This window comes from Nelumbo lutea, chromosome 3 (genome assembly GCF_056320005.1).
Source record: "Nelumbo lutea isolate HS-2025 chromosome 3, American lotus-T2T, whole genome shotgun sequence".
NCBI classification, from domain to species: domain Eukaryota; kingdom Viridiplantae; phylum Streptophyta; class Magnoliopsida; order Proteales; family Nelumbonaceae; genus Nelumbo; species Nelumbo lutea.
The window spans coordinates 115,715,259-115,737,494 of record NC_142686.1 but is presented as its reverse complement, the minus strand read 5'-3'; the positions used below and the strand labels follow the sequence as shown (position 1 = coordinate 115,737,494).

Below are 22,236 nucleotides of genomic sequence, written 5' to 3'. Positions count from 1 at the left end.
TTCAAAAAAATTAATATTTATTAATAATAATTTTAAAATGTATTTTGAATGATTATGTATAAACTTATTTTGTTTTGTTATTTAATAGAAAACTTTCAATAATTATTGGAGAATAAACTACTATTATTTAAATTTTAAATTTAATTTATTGTATTTATTGCATTTTTGTTATAACTTATTGATTATTATTTATTAGAGATTAAACTATTATTTGAGATTATACTATTTATTGAGAAAGTTAATATATTTTTAGTACATATCATATTTTTTGTAATTATATATATATATATATATATATATATATATATTATTAATATATTTTTAATAATTGTGTGTTTTCGCTATAAATTTTCAATAATTATTGGAGATTAAACTATTGTTATTTATTAGAGATGAGACTATTAATTTATCAGAAATTATGAGTGTTCATGAGCTGGTTCGGTTCGGTTATAGGCTATTTGGCCAACCAAACTAACCTAGTCAGGTTGGGGAATTGGTCAATTAAACCGATTGACCTTTTGTGAAAACTGACCCACTCAAGTTGTATCGGTTTGGGTAAACTTTTTTGTTTTGGTCAGTTGGTCCAAAAAATTTAAACTTAAAAATTTAATTTAATTTTAAAAATTATAGTGCAATTATTAAAAAAATAAATTTAAAAATTAGATTTATGATATAAAACATTTTAGACTAAGAAATATGAGAAGTTTCCCACTTTTTCAATTTCATTTAATGAAAGATTGACTAAATCCATTGCAAATTAAAAGTGGTGCTTTAATAAAATACTAACTATATGGTGGATTTTAGTAAATTCATGAAACTATAAAGAGTATTTTAGCAAATGATGATTTTTATTATTTAGCTTTGGCTTAACAAATCTTGTGCATATGGCACCGTTAGTTCTCTCTATATAAGCAAATTAATTAGGTTCTCATCCATATATTCCATGCAGAGAGTTTCCAAATAAGAACCCTCTGGCCTCTGCAACAGATAATTTGCTATCGGCCGGCGGTAGCTGCTAGCTGCTGGCACCATGCCTAATGAGGTGAAGGCTGTGGTCATGTATTTGGTTGCCATTCTGCTGCAGATGGCTCATGGTGTGGACTTGGAGATTGGCTTTTACGATAAGTCGTGTCCGTCCGCTGAAGAAACCGTTCGGCAGGTAGTGGCCGGTGCATATGCCAGCGACCCGAGAATAGCCCCTGGACTCATCCGCATGCATTTTCATGATTGCTTTGTAAGGGTACGTAAAACTTTGGTACCCCAAATTTCTATACCATTGTTTAGTTATCATAAAATTTTCTACCATTATTTAACAGTTTGATATACGGTTAAAAATGCGCTTCAGTGTCGGCATGAAGTATGTTACAAACAAGAAATCTTTATATATATAGTTTTTTCATTTCAGTTAAGAGATTAATTTAGATTTTATTTGTAAACAATAATCTATTTTATTTGAGATTCACCACTTATCTGGTATGTTGAATTTGAGTCTATTTTGTAATTTACAATTCATTTCATCTAAAAGAATGGGATCGATATCATTAAAAGTATTTATAATAAGTTATTTTATTTAAATTAAAAAGATTAATATGGATTAATTATACATCTTTTGAAGTGGGTAGTACTTTTATTTGATAGCTAGGTACCAACATATTTAGAGTAATTAATTATCATTTTTTAGAGTGGAATTAATTGCTATCTCACTTTTTTTTAAGGGATTATATACATATGTCAGGGAAAAATGCAGCTTAATTTGAGAGTAAAATAGTTATTCTCTTAATACTCTTTTTCTAGAAGATAGATATTAAGAGAGTATAAACCTACCTTTCTCAAAAAAGAATATTAAGAGTAACTATTCACTCTAAAAAATGATAATTAACTTTAAAAATAAAACTACCCATTTCAAATCCAGATTAATCTTTGTAATTCAATTTCTTAATTCAGATAAAAAAAATCGTTATAAAGACTTTCGGTCCACATTTTTTAACATGATCAAATAGTTTCAATCACTAATTACCAAGGATTTGAAGAAGCTGATCATTTTATTCACATCACAGGGTTGTGATGGATCTGTGCTACTGGACTCCACTCTGGGAAATTCCTCAGAAAAAGAGGCAGAGCCCAACAGAAGCCTGCACGGTTTCCAAGTGATCGACGACGCAAAGGCCATGGTGGAAGCTCAGTGTCCAGGTGTTGTATCCTGTGCCGATATCCTCGCCTTTGCCGCCCGAGACAGTGCGACCCTCGCCGGGAAAATACACTACCGAGTCCCGGCTGGACGAAGGGATGGCCTAGTTTCCATAGAGAGCGAGGTAATTACCAACATCCCCTCTCCATTACTCAATGCCACGGAGCTCGTCGGCAGCTTTGCAGCCAAGAACCTAACTACAGCGGATATGGTTACACTTTCTGGGGCGCATTCCGTCGGAGTGGCGCACTGCAGCTCATTCATCAACAGGCTATACAACTTCAGTGACACCGATGACATAGATCCAACTCTCGACCCAATCTACGCCAGCATCCTCAGGAGCAAGTGTCCTTCGAACGTCACATCTACGGACCCAACTGTGGTTTTACTCGACTCCTTAACGCCTGCAGTACTCGACAATATGTACTACGTGGGGCTTCAACTAAACCGTGGACTGCTAACCTCGGATCAGGCTTTGCTCACGGAGACTTCCCTTAAGGATTTGGTTGATTTGAATGCTTACTACGGAAAAGTTTGGGACTGGAAATTTGCTAAAGCCATGGTTAAAATGGGAGGCATCGAGGTCTTGACTGGCAGCGACGGAGAGATAAGGAAGAACTGCAGGGTCGTTAATGGTGGTGACGACTCTGAACTTTTCCCCGATAAACTCTTTCCAGATTCTGCATGTCTAAGCTAAGATGGGTTCTGAGTAGATAGTGAAGTAATATGGCCATAATGTTATATATTATTGAAACTTATAACTACTAATGTATATAGTCTTTTTAGTCTATTAGGCTGCATTTTCTAGTCCGGGTGTTGGTTGCAAATTCATATTAATTTGGACTTTGGGCTATAAAAATTAATGAAATAAATTAAAACTGAATTAAATCGATCATCGATGATGATGATATGACGTTGGCCTCCGGATCTCCCGACTCCGGTTCACCTCCCACCAGAACTCTGTTCATCGTTTAACCACAACACTACTATCCTGATGTTATGTGGGTCGAGGTGGATTTGTATGGATAAGAGATCTGAACTCGGATCTCTCATATTAATTTCTTCCCCTTCACTTTTCCGTGCACTTTCTTTTCAATCTGTATTTCCTGCCCGCAACCTTGAATTGCAGGTTGCAGCCGCACATCGCCATGTTAGATGTGCGACTAAGTGTATCACCATGAATAGGGCGTGGGTAAAGAAAGTGAGTAGAACATACGTGTGAGTGGAAATATCCATATCCTATACAACGGCAACTAGCTGTGGCTACTGGATATCATGGGCCAAGTAGCCCGACGGCCCTGTCTGGCTCGGCCCGCATTTCAGTCGGGCTTGGACATGTAATTAGGTTCGTGGGCCTGACCTCAGGTTCAAAATAGCCTAAATTATAGATCCGATGGTTGGGTCGGATTCAGGTTCAAGCCTTAAAAAAATCTGTTAATGCAGAATGAAAGCCCGGCCCGACCCAACTCATGAACAATTTTAACTATGGCCTTGCGGAGCACATGTGGGTATTAATGTTTGCACCGATGCAAACTTTTGAATGTTTGCAAAAATGCATTTATTTTTGTATGAATAGGAAACAAACAAGAATACAAATTGGGTTTTCAACCCTGAATTTTGTATTAATGAACTAGGAGGGGCAATGTGTTACTCAGGTTGCAAAGAGAAAATGTGTAATGCAAAGCTTTGTATTTTGTATTTCCAAACCTGTATTTGTATTTATACATTTTCAAAACTGAATCATATATATTTACATTTATATTCCAAACAAACTAATAATATACCCCATATCAGATGTTTCAGTACCTAATAACTCTCTTTTTAGTTTTTTTCCCCAAAATTTCTTTGGGGTACCCCTAAAACTGGTCAAAATCCAAAACACTCCTTATTTGGGGTTTGGCAGATTTACCAATACTTTATGATATTGTATATTACTATATATTATGTTAAAATCCTTGATAATAATATTGGAAACACAAAAACAAGTGATGCCAAGGCTTGAAACCTGCAACTACTATAGCAAATAATTCTTCGGCCTTGTTTATTTGGAGGCAACTTTGGAGAGTTGGGAGATTGACCAACTTTCCTATATTCTTTTATTAGTGAAATATAGGTCCCATGAAAACAAAGTTTTCCTCTTAGCACAAGTTTTTGGTAATTTATTAAGGAAAGTTTTAATTGCTCACCAATGAGTTAAGCTATTTACCCATGGAGAGGGGAAATTGGCCAAACTATATAAAACTAAAATATCCCTATAAAAAAAAAAGGGAAAAACAAAAAACAAAAGACAAAAGATCCTTTAAGAAATTCGCTCACTTACCCATATAAAATAACATGTATAAATGTATTTACTCAAATAACATTTTTTCAAATAATACTTATCCAAGTAAATGCATTTACTCATGTAAGTAACTTATTGTCCAACGAATGGATTTTAAAGATGGTTTTCAAATTTCATGTTGGTAAGGGTTGGACAACTTAGATTCAGCACTCTTGCCTCTCCACAAACTTTTCCCACATCCTTACCCACTATAACGTCTATTGAAAACATCTCCTTATAAATAACAAGGGATGTGGGAAGAGTTAATGCGTAGGAAATTTGAACACAGGGGCTAGTTTTGATAAGAACTAACAATATAAGAGCCATAGGGGACATCCATGCCTGGTAAATTGTGGGCCGGGCCTTCAAACTTAGTTAATTTTGAAAATTATTCCACTACAAACTCAAAAATCCAACTAATTATACTATGTTTGGTTTGTGGGCATTTATTGAAAAAACGCCACCACATCTGCATAGGTGTTGGTGTTTACTACATATGAAACTACTATTTGGTTTCACCGTTTATAAAACTAAAATGATTTGATTATGTGCATGGGGCATTTGGGGAAACATTAAATTCATGTTTCCCCCAATACCTGGGCATTTCTTGAAATGAAATGCTGATATGGTGCACTTTATCTAAGATGGAAAGCAACTTGATAGTGTGTTACTTGAAATGCCTATAAAACATCTAATCAAATAGAAAAAACAAAAAACATGTAGTATGTGTTTGGTTTAGTTTACAATTTTTCATTTAATGTTTGTATTTTATTTGCTTACAAAATTGAAAAAGATAATAATTACAACCATTTATGATAATTAAGCTCCATATCAACTTAACCGTTTGTAGAATCTTTAAAAAATAAAAGGTGAAGTGCTGAAGTGGCGCCCACGTAACCAAACACAAGTAGCGTTTTTCATATAAAAAAAAAAACGCCTCTCAGAAAACATCCACGGAACCAAATTGATCCTATACGCTTTGGGCTTTTCTCGAGTTGGGCTAGAGAAGACGACTGGAGTTCACAACCCATAATTTCATCAGGACCGTTTAGTCGGTGGACAAAATTGATCCTATACGCTATAGTGTAATATGCAAGCTCGACCTGATATCATGGTCCAAATCGCGAGTCGTTCACGTAATCTAAATGACCATCTTTTTCATCGAAATCTGTCTAACTGGTAATGTAGGCCCACCAGAAAAGAGAAGAAGCGGTGTAACGTTGGCCGTTTGTGTTAATAGCAAGAACAAGTAAACATCCCGTTCTCGTACAAGTTTTCAGTTTTAAGCAAGCAAACAGAAATTCTTTGATCATTTTCGCATTTGTTTCTTTCTGTAAGAACATTCATGGGGAAGATCAGATCTTTTAGAGATGAATTTACATTCGGTTCGTTTCTATCCTTTGTTTTCATTCACCCTTAGTCCTTTCTTTTCCTTTACAATTTCGTTTTATCTGTTCGATTTGCTGCAGATGAGAGATTTCAGGAATCACGGGACATCCTCGCCAAATATCCTGATCGAGTGCCTGTAAGTTTACCATTTTCTGTTCCTCTTTTTTTACTTCAGATGTAATTATCCCTTTCATGAGTTTACGGGTGTGAATTGAACTTTATTTGGTATAGTTGAGAACATTTTGGGGAGAAGCAAATCGAAACTCAGCTTGGGTGGGAATTAGAGAATTTCTTCCCTTCCTTTTCTTTTTGATTTTATCTTTTGATACCCAATTATCGTGGATTTCTAAAGAGAATTCACTTTCAAGATGAAAGTTCTGATTTCTCTATTTGTCCGCCATGGCTCGTGGAAGCCCTGAAAGTTGTTGGAACTTGGACGAGAAATTTCTAGGGCGATTTTTTTTTTTTTTTTTTTTTACTTTCACCCTAAAAGTGAGGAAAAGGGAGCTTCGGCTTTAATTTTATGTCGACCATATCACTGTTTACTAGCATCCTGGGTTCTCCATCACGGTTGGAAGGTACTATAAATAAACTATCCAGTTCTTTATTGGCTGAACCTAAACAAGAAATTTCACAAGACATATGGGCAGTCACTGAAGGATGATAACTATTCTATGTTTTGTAGTCTGATTTTTTATTTATATGCCTATCTAAGTTATGTTCATTTCTAAAATTGGACAACTGCAGGCTTTAGATTCGGTATTTAAAATTCCCTCAATGATGTAATGAACGTTATGACTTAGGAACTCATAGCTGGTTCTCCTCATTGGACACAGTAGACATCTTTGCTACTGTATTAGCATAATTTCGTGCATTTGCCAACAAAAAAGAAACGCATCTATAATTGAACTACGATGACCAAAAGACAATTTATTTAAGGAGTGTGAAAGTGTGCTTATTACAGGCAAATTGGTACTTTTATAGGTGGTTGTTGAAAGATATTCAAAGGCTGATCTTCCAGAGATGGAAAAGAAAAAGTAAGTTTAAGCCTCGACTTTGGGTCTCCAGAAAATTGGTACTTTTTTTGTTGTATCTTTAAAGCACAATAATAAATTGACGTTTACAATGAAATTGGTTATTTGTTGATGCATCTGAGATTGGATTTTGAAGCTCAGATCAATTTGTGGTGAATCACTGTGACATTCCTTGCATTCCCTGTATATGCTTGCATATATGTAGATATCCTGAAAGTGAGTTGTTTTCTCTTGAAAATTTTGCCATGTTTTCTGAGTTGATTTTTTTGTACAATCTTCTGATTCAACTTATATTGTCTTCCTCAAAGAAAGAGGGGGTATATCTTTGAATTTTTTTCTAAATCTCTGGAGTCTTAAAATTTAGTTTCTAACATAGTCTTGTTTTCTTGGTGATATTGTATTTGCATATTAGAAATTATATAACTATCAACTTTGCTCCACCAAAGGAGCCAGAGAGCTTACAAATTTTCTAATAGATTACATCAAGGAATGCTCCTTTCTAACTACAAGCTTCTATTGTAGGACATGTTCTGGTTGGTAAATATTAAAAATATGGTACTGAGTGTAAAAATTCGCCAGAATCCCACCAAATTCTTTTGTTACAATATTCTTTCAAAGCTTTTTCTTTCTTTTACTTGATTTTATTAAGTGGAGAACAGGGAGTCTTAGATTATATTTGAAGCTGTTGGGATTTGAATGGTACCATAAACAATTGTATCATAGTGGAAATGGTTGTGCTGTTGTGGTGGTTAACTGGTTAGAAAAGGACAGCTACAAAGATATGGTTGATGATCCCAAAAGGTAGGATTTAAAACTGTGAATATATACCCATTTTTAACTAGAACAGGTTAAAATGTAAAAGATCAATAAAATGCAAATAAACTAGTTATAAAAAACCTTGTTACTCCATATATCTAGATCACTGTATTTTAAGAAGCATATTCATCTAAAGGCTTGATGGAATATATGGCCATTTTTTATTAGAAATAAACATGTCAAATCGAAGCTTTCATGAATTATCTCTATATTGTAATGATATTTGGTTTCTGTTACGTATATCAGTATACTCCAGACCTCTAGAAAGGAATAGATAAGGTAACCAACTGGGATGTTTATCTTGGCAAGACAGAGTTGTCAAGGAAACTGATGAAGGAAGATTTGGCCCGACCTCTTCATTATGTGACACGTGGCAGAAACGACAGCTCGGCAGAAGGGGCCAAGCCTACGCGGGGACAAGGGGACACACCGCCGAACTGACCAACCTTATAACAGCTCGGGATAGACTTCGCTGAACTGACCCACCTTGTAACAGCTCGGGATACACTCCGCCGAACTGACCCACCTTGTAAACAGCTCGGGACACTTCGCCGAACTGACCCACCTTGTAACAGTTCGGGACACTTCGCCGAACTGACCCACCTTGTAACAGTTCGGGATACCTCCGAGCTCAAGACCGCCTCGCTCAGCACTTCACATCATCTTCTAGGCACCAAAGCCAAACAAGTCGTACCATGCCTGACACCAGGGAAGTCCGTGCCCGAGGACGCCACGCCTGACTGACTTGGGATCTGACGTTTGGCAGCAACACTCTAAACGGCCACCTGCCACCGCCACTGACGCCGCCATCTCCAGTTAGACGGTTAGGCAGTGACGGTTCTGTCTCAACAGAAGGGACGACGGCCGAGTTGACAAGCGCAAGGGTAATCATACCCAATCTGACAAGGGCCTCGGGACGAGTACACGAAGTGACTATAAGAGCCCCCTGCCCCCCGAGAACGGAGGTATGCAAACTTTGCGCTATCTGGTATTACCTTGCTTTTGAAAGATTCTAACTTGAGCTTCGGAGCCTCTACACCGGGTTCCCCCCGGAGCTTTCCCATCTCCTCCGTTTCAGGTTCCCTGCTACTCCGTTCGGAAGCAAGGCAGCGGACAGCTAAGACCGGCCGGATCGCGCTCCATCAATTGGCGCCGTCTGTGGGAAACGCTTCAAAAAGCCTCCCTCCAAACTTCGATACCCCCTTTTTTCTTCAAAAAACCCAACACTCATGGCCTCCTCCAGCAACATCGGACGTGGCACGGAGACAAATGCCACCGGGGAGCAACTTCAGGTCCCCGTAGTGTGCGTTGGACAGTTCACCATCCCCCTTTCGGCGGATGGGATCCCCATCCTGAACACGCCACAGGCAGTGGCACCCGTAAACCCTCCTACCACAAACGTCCCCTTTCCTCTCCCCATTGAGACAACCTTCACTGAACCAACTGCCGTCCCCCTGGCAGCTAGCCAAGACCGATTGGAGGACCTGATGCAGTGCATGTGGGCAATGCAAGCCCAAATGCAACAGTTCCAACAACACCAGCTTCACCAGCACCAAGTGCTGCACAACATCTCCCAGTATCACTATCAACAGCAGTTCCCCCAACTGCCACTGAACCAACCACTACTTCCACCTCGCCACCCCGCTCCGAGGCCGGTCAAGGCCTCCCCGCAGGATGGGCGCCCCCGCCAGGCGAAGGCCTCCTGGCCCCAGAACCACCCCAACAACCAGGCCTCGTCCCCAGGCCGAAGAGAGAAGAGTGTCATCCCCGCCTCGCAACCCGCAGGCGGGTCGAGAACCTCGCCCGTGAGGTCGGCACTCCGGCGCTCCCAGCTCGATCTCTTGCTCACCGAAAACCGATTCAGCGCCCTGGCGGCAGACCACCAGCACTCCGGGCCCATCGAGCTCGATAACACGGAGGCCAGCAGCGCCAGCACAAGGCCCGCTCAACGGCGAAGTCGCCAAACCGCCACCTGCGCCTTGTCGGAATTCAGAGGCAAAGCCACGAGCTCGGACGAGGTAGGGGCTACCCCGGCTCTCTCCGTTCCTTCCCCCCTCGCATCGGAACTCCTGGCGGTCCCCTTACCCAGAGACTTCAAGCTCCCACCTCTGGACAAGTACGACGGGTCCTTCGACCCCAACGACCACGTTGACGCCTTTCAGTCGCAAATGCACCTCGCCAGGGCCAGCGAATCGTGCATGTGCGTGGCCTTTACCACCACCCTCAGGGGGGTAGCCCGCACTTGGTACAGGAACCTGGCCCCCGGGTCGATAAAGTGCTGGGCTCAGTTCGTGCAAGTCTTCACCACACACTTCGTCACCAGCCAACGGTGCCCCAAAACAGAGGAAAGCATCTTCGGAGTGGTCCAAAGAGAAGGAGAATCTATTCGAGGCTACATCAAGCGGTTCAACGAAGCATGCTTGCAAATACCGCGGTTGGACCCCGCAGTGCAGCTCGCGGCGGCCAAAAGAGGGGTGACGCACAAAGAGTTCAAGTGGCACATGGTGGCCAACCAGCCCGCGACCATGGCCGAATTCCTCAAACTCCCGGATAAGTTCATGAGGACAGAGGAAGAAATCAACCAACGAACCGAAGGCGGGAATGAGAAAAGAAAGAGAGAAGGCGACCTCTCCAACCCGGTGAATAGAAAAAACCCGACCCGGGAGCCGAAGCCGAACCAGTCCTTCCGGGCCCCCCTAGCAGTTCGGACGGACTACACGCCTTAAACACGAGGCGGATAGAGATCTTAATGACGATCAAAGATGCTCCGTACGTTAAGTGGCCACCTCGCCTGAAGGGAAATCCGAACGATAGAAACAAGAATTTGTATTGTAGTTTCCATAGAGACCATGGTCATAGCATCGAACAGTGTAATAACCTCCGGGACGAGATAGAGGGACTCATCCGTCGCGGATACTTGAGAAATTTTGTACAACACAACAATAACAATAAAGCAGGTCGGCAAGGGGAGCAAGAAAATGATGCATCTGAGTCTAGCAACAGACCTGCCGAACCGTTGCAGAAGCAGCCTCCGGAAGAGAGGCCAGTTCGGGGAACCATCCATGTAATAGTGGGAGGATCCGTGGTAGCGGGGTGTACCTCGGCAGCAGCCCGGACTTCAGTTCGCGAAGCAGCCCTCGAAGAAAGGAACCCCCCAAAGAGACCAAAGACCGAAGAACCAATTTTTTTCACGGAGGATGACGCGCGAGGAGTGCACTACCCCCATGATGGCGCGCTTGTCATTAAGCTAAGGATCAGCGACTTCGAGGTCAGGCGCGTACTCGTAGATTCGGGCAGCTCAGCGGACATCCTCTTCAAATCGGCATTTGACCAGCTGCAGTTAAAGAGGAGCGAGCTGAAGCCCGCGAACACTCCCATGGCAGGTTTCAGCGGAGAGGAAGTTAGGCCCCTCGGAAAAGTAGCTGTCCCTGTGGAAGTCGGCACATGGCCTTGTGCGGTCAGACTCAACCATGATTTCCTGGTAGTCGCGACCCCCTCCCCATACAATGCCATAATAGGGCGGCCGGTCACGCATGTCCTACGGGCGGCGGTCTCCACCTACTATTTGGCCATGAAGTTCCCTATGGACTTCGGTATAGGGGTAGCGCAGGGCGACCAGCTCGAGTCCCGCAAGTGCTACGTTGCCGCCCTAAAGGGAAAAACCAAGGCGGCCGACGACCTCGAGCTGGAGCGGCCGGCGGAGCAAGGTGAGGAGCGAGCTTCGCCCTCGGGGGAAACAGTCGCAATCCCGACTTCAGCTACGGACCCAGCTCGCACACTAAGCATCGGAGCTTCCATCGAAGACCCCCTACGAGCCGAACTTGTGAGTTTTTTAATTCAAAATTTAGATATTTTTGCCTGGTCCGCGGCCGACATCCCCAGCATTAGCCCTAGACTGATAACTCACAAACTTAATACTGACCCTGTAGTCAGACCCGTTAGACAGAAGAAATGCAACCTAGCCCCAGAACGCTGGAGAGCGGTCGACGAGGAGGTTGAGAAGCTCATCGCAACAAACTTCATAAGGGAAGTCCACTACCCGAGCTGGGTGGCCAACCCGGTGTTGGTAAAATAGGCAAGCGGCAAGTGGCGCATGTGCGTCGACTATACCGACCTGAACCGAGCTTGCCCGAAAGATTGCTTCCCCCTCCCCAGAATTGACCGCCTAGTGGACGCGACCTTGGGAAACGAGTTACTAAGCTTCTTGGACGCCTACTCGGGCTACAACCAAGTTAGGATGGACCCATCCGATGAGGAAAAAACCAACTTCATTACCGAGTTCGGCCTGTATTGCTACAAAGTCATGCCCTTCGGACTAAAAAATGCCGGGGCAACTTTCCAAAGACTTGTAAATAAGCTATTTCGGCCCCTGATTGGCATGAAGATAGAGTGCTATGTAGACGACATGGTCGTCAAGACTCAGTTTTCACAAGAGTTAATACAAGACTTAGATTCTGTTTTCCAAATCCTGCGTCAGTTTAGCATGAAGTTGAATCCCAACAAGTGTGTCTTCGGCGTCACCTCGGGCAAGTTCCTAGGCTACATTGTCAATCGGTGCGGTATTGAGGCCAACCCGGACAAAATAAAAGCCATTCTAGATATGAAACCTCCTCGGAAAGTAAAAGAGGTTCAGAGGCTAAACGGCCGCATAGCCGCTCTAAGCCGCTTCTTATCTAAGTCAGCAGACCGTTGCCTACCCTTCTTCAAGGCAGTCAAAGGCAAAGGGTTCGAATGGACCCAGGACTGCCAGTTCGCGTTCGACGAACTAAAAGGTTACCTCGCTAGTGTGCCAACCTTAGCCCGGCCCGAGGTGGGCGAGGTCTTACAACTGTACCTCTCGGCGAGCGACGAGGCGGTCAGTTCGGTACTAATAAAGGAAACAGACCGGGTCCAACGACGCATATATTATGTTAGTAAAATTTTGCAGGGAGCAGAGGCAAGGTACCCGGAGATAGAAAAACTGGCATACGCCCTAGTAATAGCAGCTCGGAAACTCTGCCCGTACTTCCAGGCTCACACCGTCATTGTCCTAACTGACAAACCTCTTAGACAAGTTTTACTCAAACCCGAAGTCTCCGGTCGACTGACGAAATGGGCCATCGAACTCAGCGAGTACGACCTCCAGTACAAACCGAGAACCGCTATCAAGGCCCAAGCTTTGGCAGATTTTATCGCCGAGTGCACTTTCAGCCACGAAGCTCCACAGGTCAAGCCCGAGGTCTCCATTTGCGGCGAACCCGGAGCTCCTGAGCCCATAGAGTTCGAACCCCGTGAAGTAGCACCCAGTGTGGCATCTCTCCTGATCAGGCGAAGAGCGAATTGGAATGAGGAGCCCTGGATCCTTCACGTGGATGGTTCCTCGAACCGGCAGGGCAGCGGAGCTGGAATAGTCTTGTGCGGCCCGAGCGGCACAAAAGTAGAGTACGCACTACGCTTTGAGTTCGCAGCATCCAACAACGAGGCAGAGTACGAAGCACTGATCGTCGGGCTGGACCTAGCGCGAAAGGTTAAGGCGAAACACTTGGTCATCTGCAGCGATTCTCAGCTCGTGGTAAACCAAGTTACCGGCGAATACGAAGCACGCAATCTCTCCATGATTGCATATTTGGCCAAAGTAAAAGAAGCCCTGCTCAACTTCCGGTCACACATCATCAGGCAAATCCCGAGGTCCGAAAACACTGAGGCCGACGCCCTGTCCCGGTTAGCCAGCACGAGTCACAACAATATGAGAACTGTGTACATAGAGGACTTACCTCGGCCTAGCATTCTCGGGGGGACAGAGGAGGTCGCTCCCATCTTAGAAGCAGAGCCGAGCTGGATCGATCCACTCGCAAGGTTCCTAATAGACGGAACCCTCCCTGCAGAACGCAATGCGACCAAGAGGGTGCAGCGCCAGGCGGCCAAATATGTCATAATAGACGAATGGTTATACCGACGGTCGTACACGCTCCCCCATTTGCGGTGCCTGCGACCTACCGAAGCCGAGTTTGTACTCCGCGACACTCATGAAGGCCTGTGCGGCGGACACTTGGGGGGCAGAGCACTCGCCCAAAAGGCACTTCGACAAGGATACTACTGGCCAACGATGAAGGCAGAAGCTGTCGAGCTCATCAGAAAATGCGACAAGTGTCAGAAGCACGCTAACATCCACCATCAACCTGCCTCCGACCTCAAATACCTCGCCAGCCCGTGGCCCTTTGCACAATGGGGCATCGACCTCCTAGGGCCATTCCCACCAGCAACAGGCGGAAGAAAATTCTTAGTTGCAGTAGATTACTTTACGAAGTGGATAGAAGCCGAACCTCTGGCAACTGTTATGGCCCGAAACATACAGAACTTCTTTTGGAAGAACATAGTATGTCGGTTTGGATTACCTCGGGTTCTAATCTCCGACAACGGCAAACAATTCGAGGATATCAAGTTCCGAGAGTGGTGCCAAGACATGGGGATTCGGCAAAATTTCACGTCAGTCGCGCACCCACAGGCAAACGGCCAGACGGAAGTGATGAACAGAGCCATCCTGCGCGGACTGAAAGCACGTCTGGATCGTGCTAAGGGATTGTGGGCCGAAGAGCTACCAAGTGTCTTATGGGCTCACCGAATGACCGAAAAAGCAGATACGGGAGAAACCCCCTTCAACCTCACCTACGGCACTGAAGCGGTGATCCCGACGGAAATCGAAATACCGACGTTGCGATTAGAAACATATGACGATCGGACCAACGGAGACGAGTTACGCACCAACCTTGACCTACTGGACGAGGTAAGGGACCTCGCGCACATCCGAACAGCGGCATACCAGCAGCAGGTAGCTCGCTACTACAATAGCAGAGTAAAGCAACGAAGCTTCCGAGTCGGCGACCTGGTCCTCCGTAAGATTATGGTGCCCGAACCCGGCGTCGGCAAGCTTGGACCTAATTGGGAAGGGCCCTATAAAGTAAAAACAGCGCTCGGGGGCGCATACGAACTCGAAACCTTGGAGGGCAAACGAGTACCCCGAACGTGGAACATCGTGAACTTGAGGCGATACTACCTATAAACCACCTAGCGAAGTGGACGAAATCAAGCCATGTGCCACAAGGCAAGCCGAGGAACTTCAACACATTATCAGCTCGGCAAAAATCAGTTCGCGGCATAAAAGGCCACGGAAATTTAAAAACCCGACAAAGAAACAGCTCGGGGAAGATGAGCAAGAGGAAAAAGACACTCCATTGCAAGAAACAATACACTGGCAAAAAAAAAATATTTACATGCCCGGAGCCACTTCTTCGCCATCGGAAGGCACTTCAACAACACCCGAAGGCCCTGCCTCTCCTTCAGAGTCCGGCTCGCCATCGGCAGCATTGGCCATCTCCTGAGTTATGCGCGAAGTGGTTATGGCACTTACATCGAGGTCGGGGTATGTATTCCGAATCATCCACCGGCTCAACTTGAACCCCCTCCTGTAAGAGTCCACCATCAGATCGTCAAAACGCGGGGAGGCAATGTAGTCTTCAACTGCCTTCTTCTTGGCGTCTTCAATGCCTTGGGAAAAAATCTGTGTTCTCTCCCTAATGTCCTCCTGAAGATACTCGACTCGATGCTGCAAATCCAACTTCAAGTCCGCCATATGCTTGACAACTACCCCCATGGCCTCGGCGTCACGCTGAGACCTCGCCTGTCTGGCCATCGCGATGCGAGCAGCCTTTTCAGCAGCATAAGCAGCCGCCTCAGCAGCCTGGATATTTGCCTCTGTAGCACGGAAGGCTTCTTCAGCAGCATGAGCGGCAGCCTCAGCAGCTCGCGCCTGTCGCGAGCTCCTCTCCACTTGGGCCGCCGAGGCATGAATCGAAGAATTCACCTACCAAAAGAAACAAGTGAGCAAAATGACAGCAGAAGCAACAGAATAAAAAAGGGACACAGAATCTAACTTACCACCATGGCATGCGTTACGGCACGACAAGCGACCTGATTCAAGGGAAGATCGGTCCACACCGCGACCTCCTCGGGTAAAGTAGCGTCCCTACTCTTCTGAAGAGCGTAGTTCGGCATCAACACGCTCCTAAACTCCCCTTGAGCTCCCGAGCCTGAGGGCCCAGCCCGCGTATGAGCAGACCCGGAGTGAGCAGGAGCACTTGAGTACGCAGGAGCGCCCGTATGAATGGTTTCAGCGAAAGGCGCCTCGGCAGTCTCGTGCACCGATGGAGTCACTTCGGGCTCCCTGGGCAGATCCTCTGGCGTATGTGTACCCCCCGGGAAGATTATAAGACAGAAGTATGGATTGAAGCCCCTCAGGCGTCATGGTCGAAGGGCCAAACCGGTCTAGCATCCGACCTCGGCGGGAGGTAGACGCCAAACTGCCTGAAGCGACTCGACCTACTGGTTCGTAGTCCTCAAACTCCACCTCAGGATCACTGAGGCAGTCTGGGGATACGGCTCGGTTGGTGGAACCTACATCGGCCCTACTCGAAGAGTCGTCTGAGCTATCAAAGCTAGACATTGGGGAAAAGATGAATTCAAGAAAGTACTCACCGGAAAGTTTGAAGAAAAACTAAAGAACCGTGAACTGTGTAAACAGCCTTGACGCGAGCTGGAAAAGACTTGGACGTAAGCTGAAAGGTTGGACGCGAGCTCAGTAGACAAACCGCAGAAGTGACAAACAACCGGGGTCCCCCACTATTTATAGATACAGTAACCAAGAATCGACCGTGCAGACCGAAGACGATCCGACGGCCCACGTTCTTACCGGCCGCACAACCCTTAAGGTCGAGACGTGATTGGTGCACGTCTTTCCGAAAAAAGCAAAACGTCAGCGCGTCCTTTTGAAACCGACGTCGCTTCGACACGCGTCTTTTCGAAACTGACGCGCCGCACGTCTCCCTGACTGTCGACCGCACACGTACAGCAGTGGCGTGCCTTTTTGAAATGACCCGCTGTCACGTCCCAGCGGCGCGAGTTGGTTTGAAATTTAAAACGCGCGGTCACAACCACCGGCGTTCTTGAGTAAGCACGTTCCCAGCCTCCTCGGAAACCGAAAGAACCCTAGCAAAAGCGTCTCGTACAGTGAAGGTTTGAAGGACGGGACAAATCCACCAGCTACCTCGCGAAAACTCCCCGCACCATGGCAAGACCCTTGGCGCAAGGAGTGGGGGGCAATTGATGAAGGAAGATTTGGCCCGACCTCTTCATTATGTGACACGTGGCAGAAACGACAGCTCGGCAGAAGGGGCCAAGCCTAGGCGGGGACAAGGGGACACACCGCCGAACTGACCCACCTTGTAACAGCTCGGGATAGACTTTGCCGAACTGACCTTGTAACAGCTCGGGATAGACTTTGCCGAACTGACCCACCTTGTAACAGCTCGGGATACACTCCGCCGAACTGACCCACCTTGTAAACAGCTCGGGACACTTCGCCGAACTGACCCACCTTGTAACAGCTCGGGACACTTCGCCGAACTGACCCACCTTGTAACAGCTCGGGACACTTCGCCGAACTGACCCACCTTGTAACAGCTCGGGACACTTCGCCGAACTGACCCACCTTGTAACAGCTCGGGACACTTCGCCGAACTGACCCACCTTGTAACAGTTCGGGACACTTTGCCGAACTGACCCACCTTGTAACAGTTCGGGATACCTCCGAGCTCAAGACCGCCTCGCTTAGCACTTCGCATCATCTTCTAGGCACCAAAGCCAAACAAGTCGTACCATGCCTGACACCAGGGAAGTCTGTGCCCGAGGACGCCACGCCTGACTGACTTGGGATCTGACGTTTGGCAGCAGCACTCTAAACGGCCACCTGCCACCGCCACTGACGCCGCCATCTCCAGTTAGACGGTTAGGCAGTGACGGTTCTGTCTCAACAGAAGGGACGACGGCCGAGTTGACAAGCGCAAGGGTAATCATACCCGATCTGACAAGGACCTCGGGACGAGTACACGAAGTGACTATAAGAGCCCCCTGCCCCCCGACAACGGAGGTATGCAAACTTTGCGCTATTTGGTATTACCTTGCTTTTGAAAGATTCTAACTTGAGCTTCGGAGCCTCTACACCGGGTTCCCCCCGGAGCTTTCCCATCTCCTCCGTTTCAGGTTCCCTGCTACCCTGTTCGGAAGCAAGGCAGCGGACAGCTAAGACCGGCCGGATCGTGCTCCATCAGAAACCTTAGTCTATATATTGATCTAATGAATGTTAGTTAATGGTCAAGATGTTGGTGAAGACACAAATCCACCAACAAGGTTTATACAGAAGCTGGGGTTGCAAGAGCAAGTGAACATCACCTTTGATTATTGAAAATTCATTTAGTCGTGAGTGAAAAAAAAAATCAACTATGCTTTCTGCCAAATGGTTCACCACAGGATGATGTTAATAGGTAAGAAAAAAAATCCAAATTTAGTATCATTATATTAGTTAAATTACAAGCAGTTTTAAGTTTCTGTAAACATCAAGGAAACTTTAATTTATATATTGATATAATGAATGTTAGTTAATGGTCTAGATGTTGGTGAAGAGTCTGAAGACACATAAAACCATCAACAAGGTTAATACATAAGCTGGGGTTGCAGAGCAATTGATCATCACCTTTTGACTATTGAAAAATGTTCTTCATTTAGGTATTAGTAAAAAAATGAACTATAATATGGTTCACCAAAGGATCATATATATATAGGAAACGGTAACTTTCATTAGATAAAACCATAAGAAACAACTGTCACCTTCCAAAGTAAAAGGTGACCCCTGAATAACAAAAATCTTACAACACTGCACAAAACAAAAACTCCCGATTCACCCCCTGTTTTGCTAGGTAGTCAGCTAAAGAATTTGCTGACCTCCTAGACCAATACACTTTTGCATCCAGCTCCCTTGTGAGGCTCAATAATTACCTGTTGTCTAAGGGACCACGTTCCCAAACTGTTTGATTGCAGTCATCCTACTACTAATTTTGAATCCCCCTCCACTTCCAACTGTTGGAAACCCAATTTCTTGGCCCATCTGAGCCCCTGGAGGAGAGCCAAAACTTCAGCTCTAAGCGAGTCCCCCACACCTATTGGGCCAGAATACAGAGCTAGGATTTTTCCTTCTGCATCTCTAAACACACCCCCTATTCCAGAAGGTCCGGGGTTCCCAATAGAGCTGCCATCAAAGTTCAGTTTGACATGACACTGCAAAGGAGGGGACCAAACTGCTTGTATGGTAGGTGATGAAGTAGACGATCTTGCTAAAATATTCCAGTCTAATCAAATCATCTTAGAGATTTGATTATAAACAAATACTTCATTAGTATCATTATGTTAGTCAAATTAGAAGCAGTTTTCATTTTCTGTAAACATCAAGGACATACTTCAGGTGACCCTAAACTTACTAAACGTCAACGGAGAAGTCAAATTCATAAATTGAATGGTTAAGATGGATAACACCAACAAGTATGAAACAACTGCCTCCACATGTTATCACTCTGTGTGGCAATGCACATGGTTCTCAATTAGGAAATATGCTTTGATCTAGCCAATGTTTTGGACCTGCATGGAGAGTAGAGTCAGTAAAATGAACGACCAAGGTGGAATGTGCTTAAAATTTGGTGCACATGAACATTGAGAAAGGTAAAACTCTGGAATCATCAGGTAGAGTGCTTAATGACTCCCAAGCATGTCAGGAGTTGCATTAAACTGTTTAAAAGCAAGAAATGAACTTGTTCCAGCAACAGATGGCATCCATGATGATGTAGATTTTGTGGTGTGGGATGAGGTAAATCTTGATTTGCTTATCAAAATAAACCCATAAACAGATTTCTTGAAGTATATTGCCTAAAGAGATGAGAACTCCAGAAAGGTAATTGGGCTCTTGGTGTTTCAGTCTCCCTTCACATAGATTTGGTATTACTTTTTTTTTTTTCTACTCCAAGGGGCTACGCACAGGGGGTACCCATCCCCAAGACCCATACCCCCCCCCCAACCCTGATGCAGGTGGGGTTCAATCCCAAGTCTCTGCTACAACCAGCAGGAGACCTTACCAACCAGGAAGTTGCACCTTGTGCAATCTGGTATTACTTGCATTTGAGGAAATATTTGTGGGGACTAGTATGGATGTATCTTACTGGAAACCTTGTTTGCAGAATCTGCAAAACAAAAAGCTCATGATTCTTGTGCTTACTCCATTCATATTCTTGAAGATGTTTGAAGAGATGAAATTTTTGGAATGGAATATGTGCTTGTTCAGTTATCATCAAGAAGAGATGTCCTGGTGTGACTTTGGTAAATATGGACTTTTGGAACAAAATATTTTCCGTGTACATTGATTTGCAAGCAATGTATGCTTGGCATTTTCTTTGACATTAGCTTTCAAGAATTTTGACCATCCTCCAGTAGATGGAGTTCATAGTGGATTGGTTGGTTAAACAGAGAGGCAGGTCTTCTTGAAGGATTAAAAATTAACTTATCTATAGATCTGCCTACTTTTTCCACATGCTTGATCGGTGAAAGAAAGAAAAATGAACTTCTCGATAAGCAATCCAAAATGCTGGTAGAATTCATTGAACATTACTTGTAAGAACCTTCAAATTATAAAGAGAAATATTTGCTTTACTTGGTCATTTATAGTACAAATTTTGAGGCAAAATTGGTAAGTGATTTTTGCTCTGGTACAAGTTGATTTGTATCCCTTTTTGTGTTGACACTTCAATAGACGGATGGAAAATCCTACCTGCTCCCTCCCCCAGGTATGTTATTCCATTGTATTTTCTAAAGTGAAGATATGACAGTCTCTATGATGGATAGATTTTCAGTCGCACTGGCTTCAGTTGATTTTGTTTCTCTGTTTCCAGTTAAATTTTTATTTTTGTAGAAAGAAACCAAATATTTGATTTTGTTTCTCTTAAGTGAACATAGGGCAGTCTTTATGGATGATAGATCTTCAGTTGCACTGGCTTCATTAGATTTTATTTCATTATTTCCAATTATTTTTATTTTTATTTTGTTTTTTTTTAGAAAGTGACCAATTAATTTGAACATATTTTTATTTATGTTCCTTTTTATTCCTACTACAGATACCTGGTTCCCCGAGACATGTCCATTGGACAGTTTATCCACATATTGAGCATCAGGCTGCATCTGCCTCCTGGAAAAGCGCTCTTTGTATTTGTGAAAAATACCTTACCTCAGACAGGTATAGTTAACATACTATTAGCACACAAGCATCTCATGTTTTGAAAAGCTACTCTTGCTGCACATCTTTGTCTAATCATGGAGGAATCTGCTAACGTGTCCTTTTTGCTCATTATCGACAGCCAATCTCATGGACTCTGTCTATGAATCTTTTAAGGATGAGGATGGGTTTCTATACATGTGCTACAGCAGCGAGAAAACTTTTGGTCAGTTCAGCGATATGTTCCGTGAATGTAAAATCGGGACATAGATGTTGCTGTAAAGTCATTCCTGTAAATGAATCAAGATCTGTATAAACTAGCATTTATCGATATGAAATTTTAGATGTGATAATGCTTAAAACTTGACAAGACAACAAGTCAGCAAATATATTCCAATGTTGCTCAAATGATTTCATTCTATTTTTGTCATGACTTCAAATCCCCGTCACCCACGACATTTTGATCTAAAATGGATTAATTTTCACTTCAGCTCAGTTTGGAACAATGTTTTCAAAACCAGACCGGACCGGGCCGGACCAGAAAAATTGGGAACCGATCACCTAACTGGTTCCACTTTATCCCATAATTGTCTTTTGGTAAAAAACCGTTGATTTGGTCAACAAACCGTTGACCTGGGTAGTTGAATTGTCCAATGGTTTTTGGCCATTTTTCTTTGAATTTTATTGTTAAAATGAGCTATTTGTTCGGTTTTAATGGTTGAACCATTCAACCTGTGAACTTGACTCCTGAATGGTTCGTTGTCTAGTTTGGTTTTAAAAACTTTGGTCTGGAAGAAGTACAAATACAAATAGAGCAATAGGACAAAGAAAAACAACACAAAATATTTCATTGCAGGTAGCACTCAAAGATGCTGTAAATATTCTTTGGAGAGGACAATGGCCAATATCAGAATGTAGACTATACGGTTATGTTTGGTACCATTGCCACTTTTACTTTTAACATTTTAAGTTGGTTAATATAAATTTTATGAGAATATAATTTTTTTTTACCGTAACATGATTTGAGTTATCAATACAAATTACAACATTTGGTACCACTGATGTTTTTACTATAAGTGGTAACACCAAATCCAATGCCCATATTTTTTAGTGGAATTGATTATCTGGTGTGATGTGACTAGACAATTTGTTAAAAATTTGTATTTAACTTCAAACATTGCAAAGTAGTAATGGTATCAAACACAATGTTTTTTTTGGCATATAAAAAAGGTATCAAACACAACCTACATTTGTTGTTGTCATTCTTTTAATGACTCCTTGAATCTTCAATTAGGGACAACTATAAATTCTCAGCATCCACCAATGTTTTTATGTTGGAGGTCCAAACATAAAGAAGGAATCCTTA

The 22,236-nt window shown here is 43.8% G+C and overlaps 2 protein-coding genes across 2 annotated transcripts; both read left to right on the top strand.

Annotated features, from left to right (window-relative positions):
- Positions 1–1,030: 1,030 nt before the first annotated feature.
- Positions 1,031–2,892, top strand: LOC148867860 (peroxidase 5-like). The gene is made up of 2 exons (XM_088978124.1): positions 1,031–1,240; positions 2,058–2,892. Exons 1-2 carry the CDS (start codon positions 1,031–1,033, stop codon positions 2,883–2,885), a joined length of 1,038 nt encoding a protein of 345 aa, XP_088834250.1. The 3' UTR covers positions 2,886–2,892.
- A 2,631-nt stretch (positions 2,893–5,523) lies between these two features.
- LOC148867859 (autophagy-related protein 8i-like) lies at positions 5,524–21,278 on the top strand. Its single transcript, XM_088978123.1, has 5 exons — positions 5,524–5,893; positions 5,978–6,033; positions 6,882–6,934; positions 20,773–20,891; positions 21,013–21,278. The coding sequence occupies exons 1-5, from the start codon at positions 5,854–5,856 to the stop codon at positions 21,138–21,140; spliced, it is 396 nt and encodes a 131-aa protein (XP_088834249.1). The 5' UTR covers positions 5,524–5,853; the 3' UTR covers positions 21,141–21,278.
- Positions 21,279–22,236: the final 958 nt, after the last annotated feature.